This window comes from Lipotes vexillifer, unplaced genomic scaffold (genome assembly GCF_000442215.2).
Source record: "Lipotes vexillifer unplaced genomic scaffold, Lipotes_vexillifer_v1.1 scaffold213, whole genome shotgun sequence".
NCBI classification, from domain to species: Eukaryota; Metazoa; Chordata; class Mammalia; order Artiodactyla; family Lipotidae; genus Lipotes; species Lipotes vexillifer.
The window spans coordinates 891,961-915,926 of NW_006780610.1; the positions used below are offsets into that span (position 1 = coordinate 891,961).

Consider the following 23,966-nt stretch of genomic DNA (forward strand, 5'->3'; position numbering starts at 1 on the left):
GTATGCGGGCCTCTCACTGTTGTGGCCTCTCCCGTTGCGGAGCACAGGCTCCGGACGCACAGGCTCAGCGGCCATGGCTCACAGGCCCAGTCGCTCCGCGGCATGTGGGATCCTCCCAGACCGAGGCACGAACCCGTGTCCCCTGCATCGGCAGGCAGACTCTCAACCACTGCGCCACCAGGGAAGCCCAATCCAATTACTTTTTAAAGGTTGTTTTGACTGCCTTACGGAGAAAAGATTATTAGAGTGATGTGATGGGGGAAAGTGTCTAGAGATTGAGCTATAACCAAGAGATCCATGAAATGCTTTGTGAGACCAATTATTTCAGGATTAGACCGGAAAAGTTTCATAAAGGAGCTGATCCTTGAAGGCGACCCTTGCTTAGCTAAGTCAGAGTTTGCCAGGAAAAAAAAAATGGAGAAATTGAAGGGAGAGAAGGGGGCACATTCCAGGCAGAGGGGATGAAGCATGCCAGAGATCTGTGCAGGTGATGATCATACAGAGAGCTCAGATCCCACAGGGGAAATCGAGGGGCTGTTTTTGAGCCAAGATTGAGATAAAAGCTCTAAGCAGACCACTAAATTAACGTTGAGATTCCTGGCAGCCAAGGCAAAACTGTTCTGCCTCCAAGTGTTTGGCTGACTTTGCTGCAGCCTTGGAAGAGGCACTGGGTATTACTATCCATCACTTTTTTTCCCTTCCTGGGCCCCAAGGACTTGGCTATAATCTAACCCAGCTCCCGAGGTCTCTCTAGAAATGGTCCCCAGAGCCAAAGCAAAAGCAGCCTCACCTGCCAGCTCCTCCACACCCACCCCCAATCCAGGTAATCCCCTTATTTCATTGCTACCCCTGATTCAGATCCAAGCAGAATCACAACCTCAGTTTAAAATTCCTTCTAACCATTTCCAGAATCAGACCTACCCTTAAGATTTGAGTGAAGAGGGTCTCAGGCCTTTGGTCCCTTTGTTGAAAACCCTTCCCTCCCCCGGTTGCCTCTGGTTCCTCTGCTCTGGCACTGCTGGGCCTCAGTGGTCACACAGGGCCACTGGGACAGGCCAAGGAGAGTGCTGGGGAGTTACAGACCAGTCCCCGCCCGTTATGCAGGTGTCCTCCTGTCCTGCAGGGTCGGACCGCCGGGATGCCTCTCGACAGAGTGGCCGGGACCCCTCCTCGTGGACAGTCGAGGACGTGATGCAGTTTGTCCGGGAAGCTGATCCTCAGCTTGGACCCCATGCTGACCTCTTTCGCAAACACGTAGGTGCCCCTGCCTGACCTCTCCTGTGTCCGCTGGGAGTCTTGCTTCTGCAATTTATAGACTCTTAAAGGGGCACGAGCTATATACTTGTTCTAGGTCCCTTGAAACTGAGCACAGGTGACACCATACAAACTGAGAGACAGAATCTTGGGTCCCAAACAGCCCTCCCTGGGCACTGAATTCAGCTCACTCCTTTAGTGTCGGATATGATTCAGCCACACTCCTACTGGGTCCCAGGGACAGGACTGTCCTCTCCTAGGAGCACCTGCTGTCCTAGCTACCTGCTGCGGCCTAAGGCCACGTTAAAGAGTCTCTTGCCAAGTGGCCCCCACTCTCCTACCTCATCAGAAGCCCATCCTCTACTTTCTCCGCTCTGAGCCCCCCCCATCTCTTCAAGTGGCCATTTGGCCCTGTGGCCAGGGGCTGCTGCTGACCCCCCTGCAGTGACCATACTCCTCATCTGGGGCTCAAACCCACTTCCCTGTAGCCCCTACCACCTGGTGCTGTTCTGTGCTTTGGGCACTCAGAACAGCACTACTGCCTCTCACTGGCCACTTACTCCTTCATGCCAGGTGGGTTTGGAGGGTGCTCTTAGATCAGGCCTGAAGGTCTCACAGCTGCTCAGCGAGTGCCTGCTTTGTGCCTGGCTCACGCGGAGGGGTCCCTGCTGCTCAGGAGGGGAGACGACTCACCGGATAGCCCTTGAGGGGTGGTACAGAAATAGTCCATGATGAGTGACAAGTACACTGACTGGGGAGGCCGCCTGGGAGGAGATGGAATTGAGCTGACCTCAGAGGTTTGGGAGCCAGGGAGACTGCCTCTCGGGCAGCAGAGAAAGGAGATCCCTATAAACGTGTGTGAAGAGCTTAACCCGGGGTGCGGGGGGGTTCAGTAGTAGATGCTGGGGAGGGGTGGCTGGAGACAGAAGCTGGGGAGAACAGGTAGGCTGTAGCATTGCAGCAGGTTCACTGCCACGTGGCTGGCATCTCCCTGGGTGGCCTTTAATCAGAACCTGGGGTGGTCAGACCACCCAGGCTCTGATGGCACCTCCCTCCATCCCCCCAGGAGATCGACGGCAAGGCCCTGCTTCTGCTGCGCAGTGACGTGATGATGAAGTACATGGGGCTGAAGCTGGGGCCTGCGCTCAAGCTCTCCTACCACATTGACCGGCTGAAGCAGGGCAAGTTCTGAACAGGGAGACGCAGCCTAGACAACCCAGGGATCCGGCAGAGGGGCCATTCTTCTCCCAGGAAGGAGGGCCATCGGCCCCCTCCCAGGCACCTCAGTGGGGTCCGAGGCTGCCTCAGGACTCCAGGAGGCTGTGTGGAGCTGCCAGCACTGCCCCTCCTGCCATGGTATGTCCTTCCATGAAGGGCCGAGACGGGCACGGGGCCCAGGGTTGCCGCTGCTCTTCCCCTCAGCCCTGCCTCGGCTCTGAGGTCTCCTGTATTTATTGCTCAGGCCTGGCCGGCCTCTCCCTAGGAATTTAGACTGAACGCCTTCCGAGTGATGGAGGAAGGGGCTGACCCCTGAGGCCTCGGAAGACGGGGCCCTGAAGTGACACTCGTGCCCGGTCCCCTCACCACCCGCAGGGCCTGGTGTGGCTCCCCATTACCCCACGGCTCCTGCCTTCTTCTCACGAGATCCGCGGACTCCAAACTCATGGTGCAGACCTCTACCTTTTTTAAGAAAAGATCTTTTCTTATTAATTTATTGTTTCTGGCACTTGGGCAAGCCCTCCAGTTCATACCCCTCTCGCTCCAGACACTGGGTTTCAGGAGGAGGGAGACTGCCCTGCCCCGGCCCCAGACAGGCCCTCTCCAGAGCGGCATGGCCCCTTTTCAGAGGACATTACCTAGGGTCCCTGTCCCCTTGCCTCTCTTCCTCCACTGGGCCCTCTGCAGCCTCAGCCTCATCTCTGGGAATGGGAGTCCCTGCCCTGCACTGTCCCCACCGCAGCTCCCTTGCCCTGGCCAGAATTTCTGCTGAGGAAGGTTGGGCCCAATGATTTTAAGCCAAGAAGAGGCCCTAAGATGGATGGGAGAAAGGGGCCTCTAGGCTGGAGTCTGGTTGTACCCACTCCACTGTCCACATGCTTCCTTTGTAAGCACGTCAGCAGCACAGCTGCCCCCGCTGCCATCTGGACTTATTTTATGTCAATTTGTTTATAAATAAAAAACAATATAGATGCCAGTGTCTTTGTAAAATCAGTCAACAGATAATCAGTGTGCCTCCGAAGGGCAGGTCACTCCCCTTGCCTTGGTCTTTGCTCCTCGTTTTTATCTATGAGGAAACTTGGACAAGATGCTCCCTGAGTTCTCGTGACTCCAGCAATCCCTAGAGAACAGGCTGTCTGCCACGTGCCCACTGGGGCCCCAGCATGGCGTAACCCCTGGGGAGACGGTATGAGATCCGTTCTCTGCCCTCAAAGGGCTTTGTGCTGTGGTGCAGCCAGACAGCAGAGTGGAGGGAGCAGCCACAGGAAGCCCGAGCAGGAAGGACAGTATTAGGGTCAACGGCTCCAAGGAGCCTCAGCGGCAGGGGTGAGGGGAGATGCAGGCCAGCCTGCGGGGCACCTCATGCGCCGTCCAGGGGCCAGTACTCCAGTCCAGAACCTCACTTCCCTGTTTATAAAGGGCCCCAGGAGGAGAGGGTGTGGGGCAGTAGCACAGTGCAGTGTAACCTGATAATGACTAACACATCACTGTGTGCCCCACCAGCTGTGCCATCTGAATTAGAACGATCTCATATAATCTTCACAACAGACCCACTTTATAGATGAGGAAACTTAAGCTCTGATTGAATAGCCAGGAACTGCCAAAGTAGGCATTTAAAGCCCAGGAATCTGACTCCAAGGCCAGGGCCGAGGTTCCAGCCAGTGCAGCTACTTTATGTGATGCTTTAGGTGGGTCATTTCCCTCCTTTGGGCCCTTCTGGCTATGAGGGGGTTAGACGAGACCTCTACGGATCCTACCAGCCCTCACCAGCGACTAGTTCCAACATGGTGTTTTCCACTTGGCCACTGTGAGGTTCTAATCATGGGCCCCGTGAAGCAGTCAGGGTCGGGGCTGCCGAACTAGAAGAAGCCCATTTTCCACAGACTCCTGGACCTGTGTCCCGTAGGCTGTGCTGTTCATTCAGGGTACTCCCAAAGGGGGCCTTATTGGACCTGGCGACAAACTTCTGGATGTGAAGGTGACACCAGCGTATGCAGGCAGGCCAGGTGTGCTGCCAGGCCGGGCTTGTGGAGCAAAATGGCTCCCACCCCACCCTGTCCCTCGTCAGCAGGCACATTCAACTTGCCAGGGAACAGTCGTTAAGGGCTTCTTGGTGCTAAGTTGTTTGTGTACGTTAGCTCGCTTAAACCTCGCTTACAGCTCTCAGAGATAACCACCATGTTCCCCCATTTTAAAGATGAGGAAACTAAAACTTAGAGAGGTGAAGTTATAATACTTGCCCCAAATTCCATAGCTAATGAGGGGTGCGAGACAGCATACTGCCTGCCACACCCACCAGACAGCCTTTGTCTTGGGTCCTGCTAACCATGCAGACTCGACTCCCACAGGCTACACTGGGGGTGGCGCTCACTTTGCAGACAGACCAGACACCTTGCCAGCATAAAGCAGGCCTTTCCGGTGGAGCAGTCCTTGCAGAGCCCACAGTCATCCACGACCATTCTTTGTTACCCAGGTGACAGCTCAGGTGCAAGGGGATGACATACTAGGGAGAAGTGGGGTTCACCTTGGTTTAGAAGCATCGTGCCACAGGGCAGCCAGTAACTCCCTAGTGCCATAGGCACAGCTTTCAGGTCCCCGTCAGGGACGTGCCTACTGGGTCCCTGTGCTCAGGAAGCCCTGCAGGAAGGGCTATTTACAGTCTATGCACAGCACTCCTAGACCAGGTGATTTACAAGTAGGGGTCATTTTTATCATAAGCACTGTTGCCTTGAAATGGTTGCCATTCCATTTTTATCTGGTTTCCAAGGGAACAGAACTAGAAGGGTAACCAGATGTCAAATTCTGCAGAAGGGGAAAGGACTTGTTACCGTTTCACTCATGCTGCCCTAACCTCTGGGGTCAGAATTGAACGTCATTTAAGAGAACAAACCAATTAAAAAACAAAAACAAAAAAACCAAAACCTCGACTTCTGAAATTGTTTCACAAAGCCAAGCCGCCTAATAGTGACCCAGAGTCATCCAAAGAAGCTGAAATGGTGTCCGGTGGGTGAGACCACACCACTGATCCCGACAGGGCAGCCACCCACAAAGCAGGAAGGTGGGTGGGGAAGTGGGACTGGGGGACAGAGGCCTCTGGGAGCAGCTTCCTGGGCCCACCCTCATCGCCATGACAAGGAGAGACATTGACTCCGGTGCTGAGGAACATCAGGAAGGAAAAACCCAGGCACTTCAGGAGAGAAGAGAAGAGCGCAGCGCAGGCTCCGCTCAGGGCTGAATCCTTGGGGAACCTCTGCCCCGTCCCCACCTGTGGTCCCTCCCCACCTGCCGGCTGCGTGGCCCGTGTCCCTGGGCTCTGCTCTGTCTCTGTTGCCCAGGCTGTTAGTCCTAAGCGGAAGTGTCCACAGCACCCTCTTCGGCATCTTTGTGGAACAACCCAGAGACCCTTCTCTGGGCTGTGTCACCGGCGGGCCAGGTGGACACAGTTTCTGCCCTCGCGCCCGATGTCACAACCCCTCCTCAGAAGAGCCACAGGTGACTCGCCCCTTGTCTTACAAATAAAGTTGAAAGCACGGAAAACTGTCTTGCCTAGGAGACTCCAGACACTCCCTCCCGCCCCTGTCGTCCCTCAGCTTTTTTGCAGCCTCCTTACCTTAATGCCCCAAGTCACCCCATCCCATCAGGGAAGCTCCCCAGCTGGAAACCTCAAGGCCAAGCGTGAGAACTGTATGTGTGTGTGCTTGTCCTCCAACACCGAAGCCACCGAGGATGCTGCCAGGGGCCAGCGGCCAGCAGGTCCCAGGGTACAGACACCAGGCCCGAGATATCTGTGGGCAGCTGGGCTGGTGCTGTCAAAGGATGGGCAGGAATCAACAGGTGGCCGCTGGTAGGCAAGGGGAGGAGTCAAGACTGAGACTGGAGCGTCCAGGGGCCCGGATGGCGAATGCTGCGTCCACACCACTCTTCCCCTGAGTTCCAGAGTCTGTTCTCCTGACAGCCTGTCCTCTCCCACTTAACGGCTGAGCTTAGCCGTCGCCCCTGCCCCATCCCCTGCCCCTCAGCTGGGGTCCCTGGGCGGTTCGCGCAGACACCCATGCGTGCTACGGTGTGGAGGATCGCAGCCACAGGCGCCACCAAGTGGACACTCGCCAGATAACGCAAGAAGAGCCCTATCCACAGCCTCCCTCTGCCCCTCATCTTTGGGCCCACCTTGCATTCTTTTTTTTTTTTTCTCTCATTCTTTTACTTTATATATTTGTTTACATCTTTATTGGAGTATAATTGCTTTACAATGGTGTGTTAGTTTCTACTGTATAACAAAGTGAATCAGCTATACATATATCCCCATATCTGCTCCCTCTTGCGTCTCCCTCCCTCCCACCCTCCCTATCCCGCCCCTCTAGGTGGTCACAAACCACCACTGAGCTGATCTACCTGTGCTGTGCAGCAGTTCCTACCCACCTTTCATTCTTAACTTTAAATTCAAGAGGTTTTCTTCCTCCAGTGCCAAGTAGGGGTTGTCATTAAGGTCACAGACATCCAGCGAGAGGACTAAAAGGGGCTGCTGTTCCATAACGCTGAACTCGTGTCCGCCATCACCCAGGTGTTAGCCTGAGATGCTGTAAATAACCCAGTTTATACTGCGGTGCGTTTCAGTATGTGAAATATCATTTTGTAAATGCTTACGATGAAAGACAATTTTTACCCCCGCCAAAAAAGAAGTGGAACTGATGTTCAGCTCACGTAAGGCTGTTAACAGAGCCCAGGGAAATATGTAATACAATCGTTTAAAGAGATTTCCAGTAAGAATGGGGAAAGATTTGGCACTCAAAATCAGTTTGGGAAATTTCATGCCAAACAGCTGCCTGATAGCGAGGCCCCTAGAGAAGTATGTTACGTTCACGTGTTTGTTATGTTCTCTGGTACATCCACGTGTATGCTCATCTGTCAGGGCGCCTCTCCCGGCCAGCTGTCTTGTCTCTGCATAACTCATCATGACTCGAGTTAACCATCCAAAACAGCCACAGCCCCCACTTGTTGCTGTGAGAGCAGCTCGTGATGGCAGAGTCCAGAGAGGCCTGAAAAAAAGGGGGAAGCCTGGAGAGCTTAGAGCCATTATTCTGTAACTCTCAGCTGTGGATGCAGAGGCGGGTCAGCCCTGGCTGCTGGGTCCCTCCCCCGAGCCTCAGTGCCACCACCTGGGGCCTCGGGCCTCCTCCTTTCCTCCACGCCACAGTCTCCTTTCTCAAGTTCCCCACCCAAGCTTCTGCCTCAGTCTCTCAGGGAAACAAATTCATCGGCATCTTCAGAACGGCTGCTCAAGAGAAAGAGGCAGCCTTCTCTCCATGCTGTCAAGCAGCTTCCCCAGTCTGCAGCATCCACTTCTGGACACCACCCTCCGCCCCCTCACCCCATCGAGACTTCCAGAAGCAGTGTGGGAAAATGCTATCTGCATCTGCATCATGAAAAGCACTTTTCAAAGCCCCCACCCACCCAAGAACAGATTTCTGCATTAACAAAGGCTTTGCATCACCCGAGTCCTGGTCCCCGGTCAAACAGCAGGTGACAACCCTGTCCTTCAAAAGACATGGCAGCGCTTGACCTATTTCTCAGGGCTCTTCTGGACAGCAAGCTCCATCTCTGGCAAAGAGAAGAGCCTGGTGTCAGGGGAGCCGTGGAACCAGCTGCGTTCTGATCCATTCTGGGAGCAGCTGGGCCCTGTCCATGCTCAGGGGAGCCTGGGATTGGTGACTGAAGTGGGGACCTGTGTGGGCAGGAGGGCCCGGAGAGACCTGACAGAGGGAGGAAGTATGTCTTCAGTCCCTGGATTCTAGGAGCTGCCCCAAAGAAGCCCCACACGAAACTGAATGAGATATCCGTTTACACTGGGGTGGGGAGTAGGGATGACTTTTCCTGGTTCACTTGCCAAGCCTAGAAGCATTGTTGACTCTCCTGAGATCACAGAGGTGGCTGCACAGGCCCCACCCACTTCCTACAGCCCTGGTTCCCCCTCCCTGAGCCAAGACCCCAAGCACCCTGGGGAGCTGCTGGGCAGGGGGCAGGGGTCTGTGGGAGCGGAGGGCTGGCACCTCCCACTCTCCCCCAGGAACCATCAGGACATGAGGGTCACAGGCCTCCCTATTCCTTCTATTCCCGTTTGCCCTGAACGTCCCCACTCCAGCAGTGGTGGCCCCCAGGCCCTGATTGCCTCAAGGATCCGACCTGAAAAGATGCAGGCCAGCGGTACCTGCCACGCAGACCGGAGGCTGAGTGTATGGGGGCGAGTGGAGGGGCTGGTGTGTGCATATGTGTGCTCAGCTCAGGAGTGAGGACCCCTGGCCTAGCGGGAGGTGGTGGGCGACATACACAAGGGCCAGCTCTGACCTTCATTCCACCCCTCCTCACTTCTGCTCTCTGGACCCAAACCAGAGGATCTGGTCTAGATGAGCCTCCTCGAACTGTACGTACATATGCAAAGGCCATTGTTCCGGGGTGGGGCCGTAGCTTTCATCAGTGTGCCCGAAGCAGAACCTCGTTCTAAAACCCTCTGGCCCAGCTTGACCCCTTCAGAACCTCTGCCGGGCTCACCCCGGCTTCAGAGCAGGCAAGGAGAAGCACAGGGGGGCCGCACCCAGTCCTTAAAGCCCTGGGTTAAGGCTGCTTCTCCAAAGGCCCCTTGAAAAGGTTTCTCTGGTGCCTGGAGGCTGGGCAGGAAACCCTGAAGGCATCTAGGAGGCCCCAGCCTGTGGACTGCTGAGGGAAGACAGGCCCACTGGGGCCAGTGAAAGAATGGGGGGGGGGGCGTGCCTCAAGAGACCTGAGTTCTGGTCCCCCTGCCCCGCTTCGAGCACACGCCCTCAGTCTTCCCTCCTGTGGCATGGAGCAGCAGGCCCACATGCTCTGTTCTCTGGCTCAGCCCTGTCTGACTCTCCTCTTTCCTGTCTGAGGCTTTGGGCGGGTGGCAGCCCTTTCCTGCCGGCCCTCTGCCCACCCTCGCTCTCTGGCTCCACCCAGCCCCCCGCCAATCTGTGAACCTCCCAGGAGCCTTGGCCCCTCCGAGTCCCCTGGGAGGCCCTGGGCTGACCCGAGAGCCCAGGGCCCCGGGAGGAGTGGACAGCGGTGAGGAATCCCAGAAGCCCCTCCGAGGGAGACCCCTCCAGAGACCTCCAGGAAGAGATCACCGCGACACAGGTGCAGGAGCCCCTCATGGAGCCCCCAGGCAAGCGGCCCCTGCAGGAGCTCCCCGCAGAAGAGTCCGTGTCTGAGGACTCAAGTACCAAGGCGGCTCCCAGCAGGCATGTTCTCTACGTGGGCCACCTGAACCCCCAGTTCTCAGTGCCCGTGCTCGCCTGCCTGCTGCGAGACGCCCTGGAGCGGCTGGAGCTGCCGGTGGCGCGGGAGCACATCCAGGTGGTGAGGCAGCCACGCAAGGCCTACGCGCTGGTGCAGGTGGCCGCCCACGAGGACACCCTGGCCTCCCTGCCCTGGCGCCTACACACGGCCTTGGAGGAGCACCAGGTCATCCAGGAGCTGGTGGCCCCTGGGAAGGAGCTGGTGCTGGGTGAGGGCCGGGAGCCCTCAAACCGCAGAGAGGTGAGGGAGGCTTTCCCCGAGCCTCACTCGCGGGAGGCCTGGGTGCAGACGGCCTGTGCTGGGTGGGGGTGAGGGGTGTCTTGGAGAAAATGGGGACAAATCTGCAAACTTGGGGGCTGCTACTCAAAGACTATGGTCCCAGAGGGACACTGGAGGGACACTGACCCTTAGAGTTTGCCTCCAGCCCGGAAGCACGTGAAGGAAGACGCGAGTATCAGACCCTCCCTGGGCCCGTCTGCATCCAGCCTCTGGGCCGGGTCAGCCCAGGCACGAGGATACGCAAGGGTCCTGGCTTTCTCCTTGGCCGACCTCATCGGTTCAGTTGCAAAAACCAATGCCTGCTCTGCCGGGCAGTACAGCAGAGGCTCTGTACTAGAGGCTCCACCCTGCCCTCAGGGAGCCCTGCTTCTATGAGCCAAGAGGGGGCAGACCTGGAGCTGGAGGAGGACCCAGGAGGGCCCTCACTGCTCTCTGGGGACAAATTCCCCGGGGAGTGAAATCCAGGCTGGGGCTTAGGCAATGGGACAGGCACTTGGGGAAGGACATCCCCAGCAGAGGGATGTGGCGCATATGAGGGGACAGGGTGGGGATGGATGCATTTGCAGGGTGGCAAGCCGGGTGCTGTCCCTGGAGCTCGGGCTGCCAGGGGACTGAGGAAGAAAACCAGGCCAGAGGGCAGGGGCCAGAACACCAAGGGCTGTGAGACCAAGGCAGAGGCAGCAAAAGGTCGGCTTCTGTGGGGGTGGGAGGCAAGAGTCAACTCACTTTTGAGGCGGTGGTAGTCACTCCACAGGATGGGTGATCTTGGTTTGTCTTTTCCTTCGGGATGAAGACTCCATGCCATTTAAACTGTTGCAGAGCTAAACAGCTAAACGGGCTTACATTTCAAGAACCGTGGCCTGATGGCATGTTTGTATGATAGCTGGTGGTTTTCTCAAGTCTCCACTAAGTTTGTCTCCGCTGGGAGCTGCAGGGCTGGTAGGGATGTGCCTTTCATCACTACACCCCAGCCCACACTGAGCTCCCAGCCCTGGAAGCCACCTCTGGAGGCTGGAGGGCAGCAGGGAGCTAGGGAAGGGTTTTAAGGGAGGAATGACAGTGTGACTTGCATCTGGGGTCAGCGAAGAGGATGGATAGGACGGGGAGAGCCTGGAGGCGGGGAGTCTGATGGTGAGGCCCAGAGCAGGGAAGTGGCCCTGAGCAGGCTGCTCCCAGAGCCCTTGAACAGAGCAGAAACCATGAAAGGGACTCAGGAGGGCCGGAGGAAAGTGGAAATTCAGGAAGACTGGTTCAGCAAGGCTTTCAGGGAGATCAGGAAGAGGGTGGCATCTCTGGGAACCCCTCTCAATTCAGAGACATGCAGCTCTGTCACAGGGGACCTCAGGGTGCCGAGGTGTCTCCTGGGATGATCCAACCCTGCACCTCAGAGGCCGACCCGCAACCCAAGTGGGAAGAGAATGGCTGCAGGTGTCCCAGGTCCCACCTGGGAAGGACAGCTCTTCCTACTCATGTGCATCCCGTAGTTCACCTGGGAAGAGGGCAGCCTCAGGGGAGCACTGGCTGGTTCCAGCCCCTGACGCAACAGGGTTTCCCGCATTGGCCTTGGGATGGTGGGCAGAATTAGCCCCCTCTGCCTGGGAGGAGCGTCAGGATGCCCGTGTGGGCTGGGCCCTGGGTGGATGGGGCGGGTGGACGGGGGGATTCTGGCTGCCTGTCCCTCCTTTGGCCGCCAAGGTCAGGGCTCCCGGCTCTTGCCTGGGCCCATATGCCCCGCTCTTATCCCCCACCCCAGCAGGAGGAGGACAGCGGCCCGAGCCCCAGCCCCAGCCCCATCCTGGGCTCCAGCCCCCCGCTGGCCTGGCTCGCTGGACCCCTTCCTACCCAGGCCCCCACCCCACGGCAGGACTCCCCAGGCCGGCCCAGTGGCACGCGCTCAGACAGCGTCATTGTGCACCAAGAGATCCTGGGCCAGGAGCGCCTCTTCCAGGGCGCCTTCCTGGGCAGCGAGACACGCAACGTGGAGTTCAAGAGGCGGGGTGGCGAGTACCTGAGCCAGGCCTTCAAGCACCACCTGCGTCGCTACGTGTGCGCCTTCCTCAACAGCGAGGGCAGCAGCCTGCTGGTGGGCGTGGAGGACAGTGGCCTGGTGCAGGGCATCCGCTGCAGCCACCGCGACGAGGACCGCGTGCGCCTGCTGGTGGACTCCATCCTGCAGGGCTTCAACCCCCAGGTCTTCCCCGACGCTTACAAGCTCACCTTCATCCCCGTGGTCAGCATCTCTGCCACCGGCACCCACCTCAAGGTGAGCCCTGCCCCCAGCACCCCCAGGCTGCCCCAGAGCCAGAGAGGCGGGATTGGGGCTGCACACTGTCCAGTGCAGCACCACCCGCAGAGCTGCCGTGCCGTTGCCCTTCCCCAGGTGATCCGCCTGAGCGTGCACGCCCCCAAGGCCCAGGCCCAGCCGCAGCTCTACGAGACGGACCAGGGGGAGGTGTTCCTGCGGCGGGACGGGAGCATCCAGGGCCCCCTGTCCGTACGCGCCATCCAGGAGTGGGGCAGGCAGGTAAGTGGCCCAGGCCAGACAGGCAGGGTAGGGGCCACGCTGGCCCTGGGCCCGTCAGCCACCGACTGGGTAGGCTCGCAGCTGTCGGGTTTCCTCTGGTGCTCCCCAGGGGCTGGACTGCAACAACCCCGCTACCTCGGGTATTCCTCTGCGGTGTAGCTGGGGCCGCCAGGAGAGTGGAACGTTGAAGTTCTAAGACAAACCAGAGGGCTGCACACTGCACTTGGGCGGAGGCCCTTAAGACGGGGAGGCAGTGAGTGCTGGACACAGCACTTGGACACAGTCCCAAGGAAAAGCCTTTTCAAGAGAGAAACATAGGTGACAGAAAAACAGAAGAGGCCAAGGGGCTGATGGAGGGGGAAGGACACGGCGGGGGGCTGCCAGCCTGAGCCTGCGGGCTGCGGGCTGCGGAGGACGGGTCACCCCAGCGTCTGGGATCCTGGCAGGACCCTCCCCGAGACCCCAGGGCTGACTTGGTCAGGGGACCTGGCTCCTCCACCTACCAGGGCCAGTACGGTGCCCAGAGACCTTAAGCAGGCCCCCCAGGCTCTCTGGGCCTTTCCCTCCTCCACCAGTTCAGCCCCGGTTCTGAGATGATGTCAGCTTAGGCACGCTTCTCCGACGTCCCCTCAGAAGTGGCGGCTGAGCTGAGCAAGCTGGAGGAGAGGCTGCGGGTACTGACAGCCGAGAAGGAGCAGCTCCAGCAGCAGCTGCAGCGGTACAAGCCCATCTCCTGCACCTGCTGCGTCCTGTGAGGGCCCAGCGCTCTACCTGGAACACACAGGGCCATCCTACTGACCCTACGTCCCCCCAGTAAAACCAGTCTGGGCTGCTCAGAGGTGGATGGGAGCTCTGCACCTGCACGGGCTCCTTCTACAAGAGTGTGCTCACACGGGCTGGTCCCCACGTGGTGTCAGTCCTGAGCAGACCCCGATCTGTGTAGCTGAGAAATTGCGCTTAACACGATCCCCAAGGCAACTTACTTTCAGAAAGAACGTGTAAAAACTTGGCCAGCGCTCTCCTTGGGACCGTCCCTCTGGGTCTCTGACTCCCGTTGGCTAGGCAGGTCCAGAAAGGGACTTGTCACCTTGGGAAAGTCCCTCTGCAGATGGCAAAGTACATTGGTAACTGCGGTTACAGGGTGGACAGGCCACCCTGCGGACCCACCCCTGGCTTGCTGGGATTTGGGACTGTCAAAGCTCTGTAATAAATTACATGGCCCCAGGCAAGAATGGTTCTTTCTGGAACACTTGGCTGGTTGGATGCAGCTGGGTAGAGTCCCATGCCCAGCCCATTTCTGTCCAGGGGGCCCTGAGTTCCTCCCCCTACAAAGCTGTATGGTTGGGTCCCACTCCATCTCTGCCTTGAAGACGGGTACCTTGGGGCAAAGCACAATACTTCTGCTTCAGTTTCTTCATCTACAGGACAATAGGGGACAGCTGGCACCCTGCTTCTCTCCAGCACACACCAACACCTGCACAGGAAGGGTCTGACTTCCATTCCATGCACCCTCCAGCCACTGGAGAGGATTCCTGCTCTGGCCATTTCCCCTGTCATCTCCACCAGTGGAGCCAGAGGCTCTATAAAGCCAACATCTGCACCCGGGCAAGAATAGTTCTTTCTAGAACATGCCTGGGCTCAAAGACCTCCAAGAGCTCCCCATCTCATCAAGAGCAAAGCCCAAACAATAGTCTACACAATCCCCCCTGACCTGGCTCACCTGCCCTCAAGGCTTCCTGCCTCTTGCTACTGCATTCCAGCTACACTGACCAACTTGTTTCATGAGCACACCAGCCTCAGGGCCTTTGCACTGGCTGCTTCCACCACCTGGAATGCTCCACCCTCAAGTGGAGAGGAAAGGAACCTCCCTACCCATTCTATCGCAAATTACTCTCTTCTTCCCTGCTTCCATCTTTTTCTTTCTGCAGAGCACCTGTCAGTCACACTGTAGCTTTTATTTGTTGTTTCCTCCTCACTAGAATGCATGCTCATGGGGACGGGGATTTTCGTCTGTTTTGTCCACTGCTTTAAGTTTAGAAACTAAAACATAGCTGGCATGTGGTAGATGCCCAGTAAATATCTGCTGATGAAAGAATCAAGGATACTCCTAAATTTGGGGCCTGAGGCACTAGAAAACCATGAAACTTTGTCGAATAGGGTATTTCACAGGACTGGGGGGTCCATGGAACACACTTCAGGAATCCCCTCTCCCTCACCCTGCCTAGAGGTCCTTGGCCACATCCATGGAGTAGACAACAGAGGACCCCTCGTGGGCCAATCACAGCTGCTCTGAAACTTGGTTTTCCCCATTTACCAAACACACTGGTTACAGGGACCTAAGGTGGTAATGGATGCCCATCTCATGATGGATTACCAACCCACTGAACTGCTCGGGGTCACTGACCTTAGGGCCTGAGCCAGCTTCTCAGAAGCCACTTAAGAACTGCACAGAGGGGCTTCCCTGGTGGTGCAGTGGTTAAGAATCCACCTGCCAATGAAGGAGACACGGGTTCGAGCCCTGGTCCAGGAAGATCCCACATGCTGCGGAACTAAGCCCGTGCGCCAAAACTACTGAGCCTGTGCTCTAGAGCCCGCCAGCCACAACTACTGAGCCCATGTGCCACAACTACTGAAGCCTGCGCGCCTAGAGCCCGTGCTCCACAACGAGAAGCCACGACAATGAGAAGCCCGCACATCACAACGAAGAGTAGTCTCCGCTCGCCACAGCTAGAGAAAGCCCACACACAGCAACAAAGACCCAACGCAGCCATAAATAATATAAATAAATAACTAAAATTACAAAAAAAAAAAAAAAAAAAAAAAAAAAAAAAAAAAAAAAAAAAAAAAAAAAAAAAAAGAACTGCACAGAGGATGTGCAGCTCGAGAGGTCAGAGGGGACCCGCTGCTGAGCACCCCCCTCGGGCCAGGCACATGGATGCCCAGGCACCGCGGCCAGATGGGAGAAGGGGTTAGAATTCACCCAGTCAGCCACATTCAAAGCACCCAAACAAGTATGAAGGCCTCTGTAAGTGAAGACATTGTAACTCAGCCCGTGAGAAACACGGACAGAGGCAGCTGGGTTGCCCTAGGTCAGGAAGTGGTGTTCCCACATGGGCTTCGGGGCCTCAGCCGTGACGGTGGCCTTGGACCAGTGCATGGAGGGACAAGAGGGAGCCCGCTTCCTTTCTGGATCTCTCTGATGGAAGGGCTGCGCCAAATGGTGAGAAACATTTTTCTCCCAACACCCCCTTTCCAAATGAAAACCAGCAAAGCCTGCCGACCGTTGACAAAGAGCCCGGCCTGAGTCCTGAGCCTCGGCCTCAGACACACTTTGCAGAGGAGCTGGCTCACGGGCAGATGGTCCCAATGTTGCCAACGTGCCACGAGGAGCGTGGATTCAGTATCTCGAATTTCACTGTGGAGGAAAAACCAGCGAGGCCGATGACCTGAAATCGGAAGGCCTGGGTGCAGGAGGGCTGCTGGGGAGCGGACGGGGTGGTGAGGCTTCTTTGTACCCCTACGTGCCGAGAACCTAAATTTGAAGCCTCTTTGGAAAATTCTGGTTCCTATTAAAAAGAAAGGCTCCTCGCTTAGCTTTTAAACAATCAGATCACCCACCTCAGCTGCTGTGCCCCGGGAGGACAGCCCGGCACTGACGGCTCAGGGGACGCACACACGCAAGCCCTGCACTCAAACGGCGCCCACCCGGCTGCGACACAAGCATTCCAAACAAAGTGTGTCTCTTGCTCTGCGTTATTTATTTCTTAAGTTAGAGTATACACCGAGTCCAGCCAGGATATAATGGGCACGCAGCTCTGCCTGTCGTTATACCACATTAAGAAAATAGCTTTTCATACATTGCATTTCAACCGTAGTTAACACCATTCTGGAAGGCAAAAGTCCCCTTGAGCAAAGCTGTGAAGTTCCCTCGAGCAAAACCCCATATGAGAGGGGTTTAGAGGCAGTTTCCCCAAAAGATTCTTTGTTAAGTGACCCCTTGATGCAAGGAGTGATTCCCGAGAAGAGAAGCGCGGCTTCTAAAGAGGACGCGGATTCTAAACTCAGACTTCAGAGAGACAGAGTTCTTGCCGTTCTGTGTGACGCCAAACTGACCGTCCTTTTGGACGAGTCCTCCAGCACAGGGCAGAGCCGACTCTGTTTCTAGTTTCATGGCTCTTGCTCAAGCAGTGCCCTCAGGTTCCGGCACTGGGTTGTGAGCACCAGCTGGACTCGCCCCTCTCTGCCCACACAGGCCGCACGGCCCACCTTTTATAATGGCCTCGGCATCGGGGGAAGGAACAGCTACACGCTCGAAGCCACAGTGACGCAAGGTGGCTGGAGAAGCGCGGTGACCGATGGGCTCCCCTGGCGCCCGGCAACCACCCGCTCCGCCCGGATGTCCTGCTTCTCGCCCAAGGCTGGAGGACCGCAAAGGAGAGTGTGGGGCACCAGTCAGCACAGCGTGAGGGAGCCGGGACACATGGCGGGACATGCAAGTCACAAATACCTTCCCTCAAAATAAAATAATCTTAATAAAAACATAATTTAAAGGAAGTGTCAAAAGCTGAATGTAAAATCAAAGCTGTAAACTCCTGAAGTCCAAAGGCTCTCTTCAAGAATCATCCCTGTTTTAAAAAAAAAAAAAATTGAGCAATTACATGATGTATGTTAAAGTAAAGAAGTTAGGATTTGTAGTCAGCTGCTATGGTAAACTATGCCTGGTTTTCAGCGAGGACCAGTCATAGTAGGAGCCTAACACGAATGAGAAGCTAAATTTCTGATTCCTATGGAATTATACACTTTCAAGGTCTTACGTAGCCTCCACCTCTGCCCCAATACAAGTGTTCTTTTCCACAGCACCAGGCTCTTGACAGTGCCACGGACAGGGAATACATGCTCCAGGGGAGGCAGTTAGAAATCCCATATCATTGACCAAATTATCTACCCCTTTACTGTTACAAAGTTTCCTTTCTCTCCACGGCAGTTACTTAGACTATCAAACTGCCTACAGCAAACTATCTGGTGAAGATTAATGAGTACATCAGTGCTAAACGCTGACCTGGCAGAGTAGGCAACCAATGCCCTCCTCCTGATTTAGACCTACTTCTCATGTCGCCCACCCGACTAAGCTTATCACAGGCCAGGCAGCTAGGGACCATGGGACCGTGAGAGCAGACCTGCGAGTGAAGAGGCCCCCTGGTGGAGAAGGCAAGGTGTGCAGGATTCAGGGAGGTCACCTGCCCGTGCCTGAGGCAGGAGCTCATCTTACCTGTGGGGGGACCCCCACATCCCTGGTTCTCCCTTGGACCCCACAGAGTTCCAGCTGATGCCCCAGCCCCCTTCTGAGTGTGTATTTCTGCCGACAGTTCGCTCAGTTATCTTAATGGGAATTTATACAATTCTCGGCAGTCGCCCACAGCTACTGCACTTTATAAACTTACGTGGTCACAAAAGACAAATATTCCAAGTTTGTTCAATAACTGCTCCGATTTTAACGGATTTGAAGAATAAGCAGCCATCAACACAAAAGTGTTGTATGTATTGGTTTTAAAGCACTTCCGGGGCTTCCTTGGTGGCACAGTGGTTAAGAATCCGCCTGCCAATGCAGGGGGCATGCGTTTGATCCCTGGTCCAGGAAGATCCCGCATGCTGCAGAGCAACTAAGCCCGTGCGCCACAACTACTGAACCTGCATGCCGCAACTACTGAAGCCCACGCGCCTAGAGCCCGTGCTCTGCAACAAGAGAAGCCACCACAATGAGAAGCCCGCACACCACAATGAAGAGTAGCCTCCGCTCACCGCAACTAGAGAAAGCCCGTGCGCAGCAACAAAGACCCAATGCAGCCAAAAATAAATAAATAAAACTACTTTTAAAAATAAAGCACTTCCTGGTGCAAGCAGAAATGACACTATGTTTTCATACCTGTCACCTCCTTCAAGATCTCCAAGTTTACGGCTACATGAAATAACATGGCTCTAAGAATCCAGTTCCCCCAGATTTGGTCAGATTGGCACCTGAATGTAGCAATCGGCAAGGAGACAACTGCCCCGTGCCTGGTGTCCCCCTGCTGGAGTCCCCAAAGCAGGGTGGGTAGATGTACTGAAACTAGGATGGGGGGGGGGGGCTCACCCATTTGATGCCCACGCTGACCTGACCACTTACATCCTCTGGCAGATGAAAATTTTCAACACTAAACTTTCATGATATCCTTACAATTCTATTGTTATCACCATTGAAAACAAAATAAAACTAAAGCTTAAAAATATCACTTACGTTACCATCAGTCATGATTTATTGATGGAAACTTCAGTTCAGTGATTTCAGAGTCAGGGGAGCTGCTCCCACTTCTATCACTGTAGGTGTCCCTGTAGAATTCAGATGGTTTATTCATCAGCTCCCACCAAACACTCGCTTCACTTCCCTCATTCTATAGCCACCACTACCACAGGGATGCTTGTCTGCACACAGCGGAAATCAGAGACATTATATATTTAGCAGAAAGCTGCAGAGGCATTTTCTTCTTCTTGTTACAGAAGATACACATTCGCTTTATACTTCAGTCATGATGCCCTAACCACCAAGACAGGGTAACCGACTGGTTCCAGACAAAGGTAGCAGTGGGGCATGAAATCCACCCAGGCTGTGGCCGACACCCCGATGAAGAAACACAGTTCCCCATTGACCACAGGGTCCCGGATGTGATCGTGGCGCCAGATGCTGCAGAGAGGGAGACCTGGCCACCATGCCGGGTGGCTGGGGAAGGCCAGGGGTGGCACAGAAGCAGCCTGAGAAAACCCCAGAGAAGGAAAGGATGCTTGCGTGGCAGCATGAGAAGTGCCCCAGCAAGGCTCCCCGTTCCTGTGGTTTTGCTCATCACTGATGGTGGGATGATGGCCCGCTGGAAGGCATCAGTGACCACTCGAGGGACTAAGGGAGCGTAACCCCACCTGGGCGAGAGCCTGCAGCCTTTCTGGAGGTAATGTGGGAGCCTCCCCACGGAGGCCAGGAGGAGGCCAAAGTACGGTGGGGAAGGCTTGATAGGTCTGGACAGGAACTCAGGATGATACTGAACTCCAACGAAAAAGGGATGATCTGAAACAGAAATGCGAAAGAACCAGCTTCACTGTGTGTCTGCATAACATGTGAAAGATGGGAAAAAATCTTGTTAAATGCTCCACGTTTCTGCAGACCCTAAAATGATTTGAAAACAACTTATTGGGAGCCTGGGTAGAGGCAACCCCAAAGCACAGGAGAACCAATGCTCTCCCACCTGCACGCTGTCACCCTGCGGCCAAAGGCGCCTCCTGTCCAGGTTCCTGCCACCCTTCCCCTAGCCACCTCCCACCACCCCCCCGCTCCCCAGACAGTGCCGCTGCCTGATGTGGTTAGGTCAAGGACAACAACTTATATTGCTGTGTTTTCCCCACGTGCCAAGAAAGCCTGACTAAGTTCCCCGCTAAACACAACGGCCCAAGCAATCACCTTCCAACTCCACAATTTCCATTCTTTCTCCTTCAACATCTTGGCCAACAAACTTCAAGCCTTGCTCCTCCAAACACTTTTTCAAGACTGGATTCACCTGTCGAAGCATGAAGAACAATTTTGCTGGGCTCTCAGCTGACTGTGTGTTTCCAGCGTTAACAGAAAGGAGAAAATGTGAAAGGTCACAGAGCTCAAATCCTCACCTCAAATCTGTGGCGGTGCCTTTCTTCCAGGTAATCTGCATCTCCGTAGAGTTTCCCTGGCAAAAGAAGCAAAGGATTCTGATTTCACAAAGGAGGCTATTCACAACCACATCTTGCTTCCTGGGTTGCTTATTATCCTACCCGGCCAGGCCCTTTGAAGGTTATTTCTATGACTCTCCTACCGACCCCAACGCCTGCTCTAGCAGCACAGTTCAGACTAATTCTTGGGCCTTGACTCTTTGCAACCAAGGAAAACTAACAGAAACAGACTTTCACCACCACCTCTCACACGTGACTACACAGGCACAAAGCGCTCTGGCGGCACCCAAAGCCGCGCGGCACCCAAAGCCGCACGGCACCTGCTGTGCCTGGGGACCCAGCGCAGCCCGTGCCAGCTGGTGTCTTCCTTGAGCCAGGTGAGACCCCCAAACCACAGGACGTTTGAGCCGGAGGACTGGACGACCACCTACTCAAGTGACGCAAACTACGGCACCTCCAAACCCCAGATAGATGCACGGGTGCCCTGCCAACAATGACAGTTTTCCCAGTGGGAAGAAAAGAAAATCCAATCGAGTTCTTTTAAATATTTTCCTCCTCAAATTTCCCCTACGTCTTTAGCATATATTAGTACTTGTGGAATAAAATCTATTTAGGTTGAACCGGATGAAACTGCCATTTTTGTGGGACAAAAGTCACCAAGATCAGCAGTTTCATCTGGCTTGACCTGATAGGATAGGAAAGTTAAGACTGCAGTGGACTTCACCTAACCGCCTCATTCTCCTGAGTGGGCCACACCCAAAGTCCCCCAGGTCCCCAGCTGTATTGCCTGTGACCTAAGAGCCACAGTGCTTTCTTTGGCTATTACAGTGCATCCTAAGGAGTGTCACCAGGAGAGGAAAAAAGAACTTCAAAAGTAAGAACAAAACCAAAAACGCCAGCCTGGCCACAGCACCAAGACTTGTGTCCTGGACATGCCAGCCACAGGCTGGGCCCATGGGAGGCAGCTCTTACTCATGACAGAGTTCGTGGTCTGGAACAGGGTTCTCCTCTTGCCCAGCCTCATGGTTCCGCCCATCTGGCCAGGGTTGTGCTCTGGCATGTCTATGACCTGGAGACGTTCCAAAAACAAACATGTGCTACCAAACCCTCCTTTGGTTAGGAGACAGACCACCCGCACTGAGTGAAGTGAGCCCGTGAGGGGGCCCAGCCTTTCCTTAAAAGTGACACTTGCAGAGGAAGAGGCCTCCCAATGATCATCCTTAAACCTTTGTTGGGTAAGTGTTTAATCCTCAGCCCGTCCTCCTGAGCCGCAGGACCAGACACAGCTGCCCCCTCCCCTGGCCGTTCCTGCCCCAGCACTTTGGATCCTAAGTGCCTGTTCTAATAAAAGACTAACACAGCAGCGTGGATACCAAACCAGACATGTGCGCACACGTTTCCTCCACTAAACTGACAGCTGCTCAGAGGAAAGGGATGCTCATCTGGGGTTGGCTGTGAACCAGGAGAGTTTGGTGAACATCTGTGGGACGCGGAGGCCGAGGCGCCCCAGCTGTGACAGCCCAGCCTACTGCCCGCTCCCCCGAGCACCTTCTGACCTGGGAGACCTTCTCGGTGCTCCCCTACCTCCCCAGCGTCCCACGCTTCAAAACCTCTGCTCGTTTCTTCCCGAAGTCTGAGTATTAGCAAAGTTCAATTTCAGTTCAATAAACACATACTAATGCTGTTCAAGTGCCCTGAGGTCAAGAGTCTTGTCCACCTTGTTTAGCACAACATCCTCAGTATCCAGAACAGGCCTGTCACGCCTGGGCTGGGGATTCAAAGATGAATAAAGGCATTGTCTGTCTCCCACGAGCCACATTCCTCTGATGGCAGACATAACACGAGGAACGCCAGCCTCCTAGGGCTGGGGCCTACATCAAACAATCAGTACTAAATTCCAGCAGTTCTTTAAAAAAACACCCATCTCCGAGGGTTGTTGGGCATTAAGTGAATTAATATATACAAAGCAGTGAGCACAGTGCCTGGTACATAATAAGTGCCTGCCTAAGTGTTTCATGTCAGTATTGTTCTAAAGCACTCCTGAGAGGTAAGAGGGCAGGGGTGGAGAATTACTTTAATCGGGCTGTGGTGGCACCTGTCTTAAAAACTTTCTGTGGCAGACTGGGAAGAGTAGTGAGATTACACGATGAAAAATAAAAGTTCTCCCTATCTGGGACGTCTGAAAGTGCGGGACCTCAGGGTTCTTTGGAATGAACCCAGTGGTCTCATTTCCCACCTCCAACCCTCAATCACTTTCATAAACGCCCCTTCCACACCCTTCCAGATGCTCCAGACACTAGACTCACCACAGGATGATTGGTGTCAGGGTCAAACTCCGTAGAATTGGCATCTGAGAAACCAAAATACCTTTGTTATAAAAATAGTTACAACAAAACTGATTTTTTTTAAGTTTCATTCCTAAGCTCTAAATCACCATTTCCCTCCTCAGTTTAAAGTTATTCAGTGATTAGAACCAAAACCAGGGAAAACATTTTTAAGATATAAGATACTCAACACACAAACATAGGTGAATTTTTTCCCATTAGACCTGTAACTCTCTGGGAAGTCAAGCTATACAAAGTGGGGAAATCGGAAAATCAAAACCGATGGCATAACCTCATAATCCTTATTTAGATAGTGCATCCTTTTGATGGCTCTTATATTGTTCTCTCAATTTTTTCACTTTTCGTCTCAGACTGTATCTCTCCTCAATGGGCAAATACCGTTTCTTCATTTCTTTCATCCTCAGCATCATATACACTGCACTACCCAACTGCCCCACTCAATAGCTAGATCAAAAATTAACCTTTCTGAATGTGAATTGGTTCAGCCACTATGGAGAACAGTATGGAGGTTCCTTAAAAAACTACAAATAGAACTACCATACGACCCAGCAATCCCACTACTGGGCATATACCCTGAGAAAACTAAAATTCAAAGAGAGTCATGTACCAAAATGTTCATTGCAGCTCTATTTACAATAGCCAGGAGATGGGAACAACCTAAGTGCCCATCGTCGGATGAATGGATAAAGAAGATGTGGCACATATATACAATGGAATATTACTCAGCCATAAAAAGAAACGAAATTGAGCTATTTGTAATGAGGTGGATAGACCTAGAGTCTGTCATACAGAGTGAAGTAAGTCAGAAAGAGAAAGACAAATACCGTATGCTAACACATATATATGGAATTTAAGAAAAAAAAATGTTATGAAGAACCTAGGGGTAAAACAGGAATAAAGACACAGACCTACTGGAGAACAGACTTGAGGATATGGGGAGGGGGAAGGGTGAGGTGTGATAGGGCGAGAGAGAGACATGGACATATATATACTAACAAACGTAAGGTAGATAGCCAGTGGGAAGCAGCCGCATGGCACAGGGAAACCGGCTCGGTTCTTTGTGGCTGTCTGGAGGGGTGGGATAGGGAGGGTGGGAGGGAGGGAGACAAAGAGGGAAGAGATATGGGAACATATATATATGTATAACTGACTCACTCTGTTATAAAGCAGAAACTAACACACCATTGTAAAGCAATTATACCCCAATAAAGATGTTAAAAAAAAAAAAATTAACCTTTCTATCCTTTACTGAATTTACTGACTAACCATAAGGGAAACCACTGAAGACTAAAAGGGAAAGAACCAAGTCC

At 54.3% G+C, this 23,966-nt stretch overlaps 3 protein-coding genes across 6 annotated transcripts in view; 2 read left to right on the forward strand and 1 right to left on the reverse strand.

Annotated features, from left to right (window-relative positions):
* The window catches only part of SCMH1 (Scm polycomb group protein homolog 1), a 132,906-nt gene extending 130,255 nt beyond the window's left edge, over positions 1-2,651 (forward strand). For 3 of the 4 annotated variants that reach the window (XM_007453735.1, XM_007453733.1, XM_007453736.1), the window contains 2 exons: positions 1,124-1,254; positions 2,321-2,446. In XM_007453735.1, the coding sequence (XP_007453797.1) occupies positions 1,124-1,254; positions 2,321-2,446 (257 nt within the window). Of the gene's footprint in view, positions 1-1,123; positions 1,255-2,320 lie in introns of all 4 variants that reach the window. The other variant, XM_007453734.1, reaches the window with a different exon arrangement.
* A 5,682-nt stretch (positions 2,652-8,333) lies between these two features.
* Positions 8,334-13,341, forward strand: SLFNL1 (schlafen like 1). Its single transcript, XM_007453857.1, has 5 exons — positions 8,334-8,702; positions 9,520-10,032; positions 11,816-12,325; positions 12,443-12,590; positions 13,223-13,341. The coding sequence occupies exons 1-5, from the start codon at positions 8,334-8,336 to the stop codon at positions 13,339-13,341; spliced, it is 1,659 nt and encodes a 552-aa protein (XP_007453919.1).
* Positions 13,342-16,329: 2,988 nt separating this feature from the next.
* The window catches only part of CTPS1 (CTP synthase 1), a 31,180-nt gene continuing 23,543 nt past the window's right edge, over positions 16,330-23,966 (reverse strand). Inside the window, exons 13-19 of the mRNA XM_007453737.1 lie at positions 22,618-22,661; positions 21,284-21,380; positions 20,273-20,328; positions 20,070-20,166; positions 19,535-19,679; positions 18,861-18,952; positions 16,330-17,211 (exon numbers count right to left, since the gene is read on the reverse strand). Of these exons, the coding sequence (XP_007453799.1) occupies positions 18,868-18,952; positions 19,535-19,679; positions 20,070-20,166; positions 20,273-20,328; positions 21,284-21,380; positions 22,618-22,661 (524 nt within the window). The 3' untranslated portion in view covers positions 16,330-17,211; positions 18,861-18,867. The remainder of the gene's footprint in view (positions 17,212-18,860; positions 18,953-19,534; positions 19,680-20,069; positions 20,167-20,272; positions 20,329-21,283; positions 21,381-22,617; positions 22,662-23,966) is intronic.

Coding starts and splice junctions, on each gene's coding strand:
- SLFNL1 (XM_007453857.1), top strand. CDS start 8,334: ATGACTTTTCCTGGTTCACTTGCCAAGCCTAGAAGCATTGTTGACTCT. Junction 8,703..9,519: donor ACGCAGACCGGAGGCTGAGT/GTATGGGGGCGA, acceptor GGCTGACCCGAG/AGCCCAGGGCCCCGGGAGGA. Junction 12,326..12,442: donor CCACCGGCACCCACCTCAAG/GTGAGCCCTGCC, acceptor GCCCTTCCCCAG/GTGATCCGCCTGAGCGTGCA.